This window comes from Dipodomys ordii, unplaced genomic scaffold (genome assembly GCF_000151885.1).
Source record: "Dipodomys ordii isolate 6190 unplaced genomic scaffold, Dord_2.0 Scaffold51, whole genome shotgun sequence".
NCBI classification, from domain to species: domain Eukaryota; kingdom Metazoa; phylum Chordata; class Mammalia; order Rodentia; family Heteromyidae; genus Dipodomys; species Dipodomys ordii.
In genome coordinates this window covers 2,671,479-2,678,586 of record NW_012267267.1, presented here as the reverse complement: position 1 = coordinate 2,678,586, position 7,108 = coordinate 2,671,479, and the positions used below count along the sequence as shown (strand labels likewise).

Below are 7,108 nucleotides of genomic sequence, written 5' to 3'. Positions count from 1 at the left end.
GGAGGGAGGGAGGGAGGGAGGGAGGGAAGGAAGGAAGGAAGGAAGGAAGGAAGGGAGGAAGGGAGGGAGGGAGGGAAGGGAAGGAAAGAAGGAAGGAAGAAAGGAAGATGGAAAAAGAAAAGAAAATGAAAACATGGTTTTCCACGGGGGATAAGGGAAAAGGAGTAAAGTTGGAGTAGGTGATCTTTCAGCACCTGCGGGCCCAGAAATCAGGGCACCTCAGCAGAGTCTTATGCTTTCCACATATTGGAAGAGACCCCAAAGATCCTTCCACCCAGCCTCGCTATCCATACTGGAGTCTCTGCAGCCCCACTGTCTGCACTCTGTAATTGATGGAGAGCCTATCCCCTCCCAATTCAGAAAGTTCTGTACTTCCTTTCAGCTCCACAGGCTCATTCTTCATCTACAGACCCTTGAAAAGCTCAGAGGTATCAAAGGCTGACCCATGCTGAGCACAGATAAGGAAGGAGGAGGGTGCATTGCAGACAAGTCTGAGTCCTAGAGCTACCCTCAACTGCCTGCTCAGAGAAGGAAGCCCAAGCTAAGGGGTTAAAGCTGAACCATTAAATAATCACAAGGACAGAAGGAATGGTTCAGGCACTTGCCAACATAGCCTCCTAAAATATTTAAAGGAAAGTAACATGCAACCAATGAACAATGAGCCAAGAACTGTCCCAAGCCTTCAATTACCACTCCTATGCTGACACTCCAAAATCTGTCTCCAGATTTATCTCCCCTGAGCTGCAGAAACACATAGCCAACTGTCTCCTGACCTCCTCTAAGCCTATGCCTTCTTTTGTTCCCATCTCCTGGTGCCCCTTGCCACCCAGTCGTGCAAATCCAAAGTCTTAGTGCCCTCTGTGGCACCTATCTTTCCTCCCTCTGCCACCTCAATTAAGCACGAACTTTTCTCAACTATACCTCCTGAATGGTTCTCAATCCAACCTTCAATAGCTTTGAAACTGGCCTCCTGCCTCAGTCTCTCCTGCTTCAATACATTCCTCACAGTCCCCTACAGCAAGGACTCCAAAAGGGTAAATGATACAAGACCCTTCACCAGCTTTCTAGGTACTCTTATTAGGAAATCACATACAAGACCCTTTGGGATCTGGCCCTTGCTTCCATTTCTGGTCTTATATCTTGCCCTTCCCCTTTATCATTACAGCAGACTGATCTTAAAATTCCTCCAAAATACTGGGCTGTCTTACTGGCTTGATCTTTGTGAATTTATTTCATCTATCGGAATACAATTTCTTTCTTCACCCAGCTAACTCCTTCTGGTGATTCAGTTTGTGGCCTCTGGTAGACAAGGTGTGCTCCTGCTGTGTGTCTTAGGGCCTTACAATTATTTCCTTAGTACCAATACATTGAGCCTACAACCTACATACCTGCATTCCTCCCAGGTGCAGAATTTACTTCATACCACCACACATAATGTCAAGCACTTGACGTGGATTATCTCATTTAATCGTGTGTGTGTGTGTGTGTGTGTGTGAGAGAGAGAGAGAGAGAGAGAGAGAGAGAAAGAGAGAAAGGGAGAGAGATGGTTCTGGGGCTTGAACTCAAGGCCTGGGCACTGTCCCTTAGCTTTTTGCTCAAGGTTTTGGCTCTACCACTTGAGCCACAGCTCCACTTCTTGCTTTTTGGTGTTAATTGGAGGTAAGAGTCTCATGGACTTTGCTTCCCCAGGCTGACTTAGAACTGAGCCCCTTAGATCTCAGCCTCCAGAGTATCTAGGATTACAGGCATGAGCCACCAGCACCTGGCTTACCTCACTTAATCTTTACAACAAGGTACTATGTAGGCACTATTATGGTCTCAATCTAAAAGGGGAAAGCCAGGCGCTGGTGGCTTATGCCTGTAGTCTAGCCACTCAGGAGGCTGAGATCTGAGGATCAAGGCCCAAAGCCAGCCCAGGCAGGAAAGGCTGTGAAACTCATCTCCAATTAACCGCCAGAAAAACCGGAAGTGGTGCTGTGGCTCAAGTGGTAGAGTTCTTGCCTTGAACTGAAGAGCTGAGGTACCCAGGGCCAGAATTCAAGCCCCATGACCAAAAAATAAAAATAAAAAATAAAAGAAAGGGAAACTGAGCTTCAGACCCTTGCAACAAACTTCTGTAAGCAAATAGCAGACCAAAGATTTTAAAGTCAAGTCTCTCTGGCCTCAGAGATCAAGCTCTGAAGACACCAAGGGACCAAACATCCAAACTACGCTTGAATACTTGGGCTGGAGATGGTGGAAATTTACAGGAATTGTGACTGTGCAACAGGCTGGAACCCACCCCCAGGGCTATGTAGTAGGTGGAGGGGAGGCAGCACTGACAAAGCCTCTGGACAATTTAAAACAACCAGTTTCCCTTGTTAGCATGGCTGGAATGAGGAAGCTGACAACAGTAAGGTTTGGGGTGGGGCGAGAGGGGGAAGGTACCATTTCTTCTATTCCTGACACTTTCCTTTCCCTGCACCTTTTGAATATCTCATTCCAAGCATTAGGCTAGGTAGCATGACGTGATGAGGGTAAATGTGGCAAAATCTTTTGGGACAGATATGTATGCTTCTATCATCTGTTGTGGCCATCTGGCTATATTTTTGACAATTTTGTATGGCCTGCAAATGATGTCATAAATATCCACATGGCCTTTGGAAGAAAAAAAGTTTCTCCACCACTGCTTTAGTGGTGAAGAATAATAACTAAACGGTAGCATTAGGATTCTAGTGCAGTTCTAACTTCTCACTACTTCTAGGTTATATAAAATCATCCCCAAAACTTATTAAGTGGGAGATTCCTAGCCAGGTGCTGGTGGCTCATGCCTGTAATCCTAGATACTCAAGAGGCTAAGATCTGAGGATCAAGGTTCAAAGCCAGTCCGGGCAAGGAAAGTCCGTGAGACTCATCTCCAATTAACCACCAGAAAAACCAGAAGTGGTGCTGTTGTTCAAGTGGTAGAGCACTTGTCTTGAGCTGAAGAGATCAGGGACAGCAACCAGGCCCAGAGTCCAAGCCCATAACCACCAACAACAAAAAAGATGGAGATTCCAGGGCACACAGTAGGTCTTAGATGTGACTCAAAAATGCGCTCCAGTAATTCTGATACAGATCACTAAGACATAGTGCACTATGGCAATGTTTCCCAAACTGTGTTCTTCAGGAAGAATTCCTGTCCTTCAGTGGAATTCCATGGTTACGTAAGTTGTAAGAATACTATATAGTCTATTCTTTTCTGGAAGATTTACAATATACATTGGCAAGTTAACAATTCCTTAAGATGGGGCTGGGAAGGTGGCTTAGTGATAGAGCGCTTGCCTTGCATGCCTGAGGCCCTGGGTTCGATTCCTCAGCACCACATAAGCAAAAAGAAAAAAGCCAGAAGTGGCGCTGTGGTTCAAGTGGTAGAGCACTAGCCTTGAGCTGAAGAGCTGAAGAGCTGAGGGACAGCGCCCAGGCCCAGAGTTCAGGCCCCATGACCAGACCCCCCAAAAAAACAGAAAAGAAAAAGAAAAAAAGAATTCCTTAAGATGAAGTTATCCAGATGTACTGAAAACAGTATTCACTAAATTTGACCATAGAATTCTTAGCAATACCCATTAGCAGGACTTAGAAAATGGAATGAAGTTTGGGTAACATTGCTGGTACACTTCCTCCTATCCTCAGTCCCCAGTTCACTCTAGCTCTTAGGTTTGCAGTGGAAGGAGTTCAGAGCTATAGCCATGGACTCATCACTCTTCCTCCCTGCTCCCACCCCCCATCCACACCCTCCCTATGTGAATCCTTTAAGACAGTTCATCTCTCTGGGCTTGTTACTTGGCTGTACACTGGGGTTGGTAATTCCAACATACCCTCCAGGGCCTTCATGATTTGAGGACCAACTGGTACATAAACTGTGCAAGGTTACACTTCATGCAAGGACCTTAATATATTTATCTTCTTGTATACAATATCCTTTGCCAACTTTATTTTCCTGCAGGAGTTTGATTTCCTAAATCACTGTGTGATTTGGGCAGCCTTTAGGATGGTTTCCTCCTCTATAAAATGAGGAATCTAGTAAAACCACTACAAGTTTAGTAAAAATCAAAATGTTGAAAGGCAACCCATTATCTTACTATGTACCAAATGCTTTGCAAACATCACCTAATTATTCTTCATAATAGCTCTAGAAGGTAGATCCTTCTTAATCTGGTCCTACTTCAGCAGAGGAAACTGACTCAAAGGCAAAGTATCTTACTCAAGGGCTCAAAACTATTAACTACTTAAGTACTGGGGCCAAGATATGGCCCTACTTCTGACTCCAAATTAAGTCAGAATTCTACAAAGAATTCTGGCCAGAAGCTCATTGGCATGATGTTGCTGGCTGGTTGAACAGTCCGGCAAGCAGCAGTTACCTGGGCTCTAATCTTGGCTCTGCTGCCTGACTACCTAGTGACCTGGGGTAAGTTCCCCATCTTCTGTGGGTTTCACTTTTCCTGCACATGCAGTGATGTTGGGACAGTCAGTGGCCCAGTTGGCACCCTTGTGGCACTGCCAACAACCAGATTCTCCAGCTCACTCTGCCGCAGAGGGTGTGGGATGAGTGGGGAAGCCTGTTTTTATCCCACGCCCTAAATGAAATTGATGGAAGCAAAGGTCTAAACGCCCAGGCGACGCTGGCGACTCCGCCAGGGGCATTCCCAGGGCCTCAGGACACCAGAGTACCCAGCGGCCCGGCCTGGCTGCGCAGGGCCCAGGGTCCCCAAATCCTCGCGTGCGTAACAACGTCACAAGGGGCGCTACACCACCTGTCTGACGCGTGGTCTTGAGTGACGTATGCCGGGAGCAACTGACATTCCCTCCTCCCCCCTCCGGCGCGAGGCCTCGCTGATGGAATGTCGGCGTGAAAGACCATGGAGAAAGTAGGGAGAAAGGAGGGCGACGCCAGAGGTGGAGAGGGGGCGAGTCTGGACTTGTTCTAGCCTCTACCTGGATTCGCGGGCTCCACACTCACTCACCTGTCCGTAAGGATAGCTGGCCATGGCGACTCTGACGTCACACGCTGGTGGAAGGCGGGGCTTCCTGCTCTCAAAGCCTCCTCTCGCGGCGCAGGGGGATGGGGCGGGGGATAGGAAGAGGGTAGGAAGGGTGGGGTGCGCAACTTGCTTTTGATTGGACGTTCAGAATGTCAATCCTCTGTGAGGTCAGATAACGGAAGTGACGCCCAGGGAGGTGGGCGTGTGCCTTAAGCACAGACTAGAGGAGCTAGGGGCCAGATGGGGTCTCCGGAACTGCTGGTGGTCTTACTAGAGCGCTTGTTTCTCCCTTCCCGGACCTAGAAGATGGCCCCGGGATCGATCAGGCCAGGATCCTTGGTGAGAAGCCCGGGCCAGGTGTTGCTGCGTCGGCCATGTTCTAACCTGGCAATTGGGACGCTTGCCAGTGGCGCAATCGCTGTCGTCACGCCGGGTTCCCGCCCCCGCCGTTGCTGAGACTTAGGAGAACTAAGCAAGACCTCCTGGGAAGGGTGATGGTGAAGGCGGAAGGCTTCCTCCCGTGTCAAGACCCGGAAACGCACGAAGAAAGTTAGATTATCTCGTGCCTCTTTCTTCATAATGGGGAAACAGGGCCTGAAAGTCAAGGACTTAACTGTCCTGGTTCACAACAAAATGCAGCCTAGAACTGGGGTCAGCGGATGCTTCAGCAAGGAAGTCTAGATTGATGTCTCCTTAGAAGGTCAAACCCCAGTCACGGAATAAAATAAAGATCACATACTTAACTTCTTTGGGTTCCTATACTTTTTTTTTTGCATGCTTATTTGATTAATCTGCCGAGTTCTAAGCAGGCATTCTCCGTAGGGCAGCCAGAGTTCTGATTTAATTCTGTCGGTCGTGGGCCTTGAACTCTGGGCCTGGGCGCTGCCCCTGAGCCCTTCAGCTGAAGGAGAGCCGCTCTACCACTTGAGCCACAGCACCACTTCCAGTTTTCTGGTGCTTAATTGGAGATAAGACTTTACTGCCTGAGCTGGCTTTGAATCTTGATCCTCAGATCTCAGCCTCCTGAGTAGCTAGGATTACAGGCATGAGCCACGGGCATCCAGCAGAGTTCAGATTCTTAAAATGTGACATCGGATGATGTCGTTTCTTGGCTTAAACTCCTCCAAGGGCTTCCCATCACTTTTTCCCCTTTTGACCTTTTATTTGTTGGACTACATGAAATATTTTATTTTGGTAAAGGTTCTTTTCCATCACTCATAGTAAAATCCAAACTCATGACCTTCAAGGCTGTCCATGATCTGAACCTTGCTTGAATCACCAGTCCTACTTTCTGCCATTGCTATCTTATTTCTGCCTTTACTGACTTGGTCACCACCCCTTAGGTCCAACTCAGCATTAGAATGTAACAACAACAAAAAAGTTGGGTGCTAGTGGCTCACACCTGTAATCCTGACTACTCAAGAGGCTGAGATCTGAGGACCATGGTTCAAAAACCAGGAAAGTCCGTGAGACTCTTATCTCCAATAAACCACCAGAAAACGGGAGTGGCACTGTGGCTCAAGTGGAAGAAAACTAGCCTTGAGCTGAAGAGCTGAGGGACAGTGCCCAGGCCCAGAGTTCAGGCCCCATGACTGACAAAAAATTGAAAATTAAAAAAAAAAAAGAATATCATCTCCATTTTAGAGATGACAAAGGGAAGGTGCAGAGTTTAACCATGTACCTGAGAGTGTACAGCTTGAATGGGCAAACTGGGACTGCATATCTGCATGCTTAAGTGCCTACTATGTGCGTGTGCCACGAACTAGGCTAAATCCCTCTAATGAATATAATGGCTTTCTGTACCAGGTTTGGTGATGCAAGCCTGTAATCCCAACTACTCAGAAGTTAGAAGTAGGAGGATCATGGCTCAAGGACAGGCCAAAGCTTGAGACCCTATGAGAAATAAGCTAAAACCAAAAGGACTTGGGATGTGGCTCCAGAGGCAGAGAACCTGGTAAGCTCCAGGCCTTGGGTTGAATCCATAGAACTGCAAAAGGAAGACAGAAAGACAGACAGACAGACAGACAGACAGACAGACAGACAGAAAGAAAGAAAGAAAGAAAGAAAGAAAGAAAGAAAGAAAGAAAGAAAGAAAGAAAGAAAGAAAG

The 7,108-nt window shown here is 47.4% G+C and overlaps 1 protein-coding gene across 1 annotated transcript in view; it reads right to left on the bottom strand.

Moving 5' to 3' along the window:
• Pef1 (penta-EF-hand domain containing 1) overlaps positions 1 to 5,085 on the bottom strand; it is a 17,158-nt gene extending 12,073 nt beyond the window's left edge. The window contains exon 1 of the mRNA XM_013020655.1: positions 4,983 to 5,085. Within this exon, the coding sequence (XP_012876109.1) occupies positions 4,983 to 5,006 (24 nt within the window). The 5' untranslated portion in view covers positions 5,007 to 5,085. The remainder of the gene's footprint in view (positions 1 to 4,982) is intronic.
• Between the last annotated feature and the right edge of the window lie 2,023 nt (positions 5,086 to 7,108).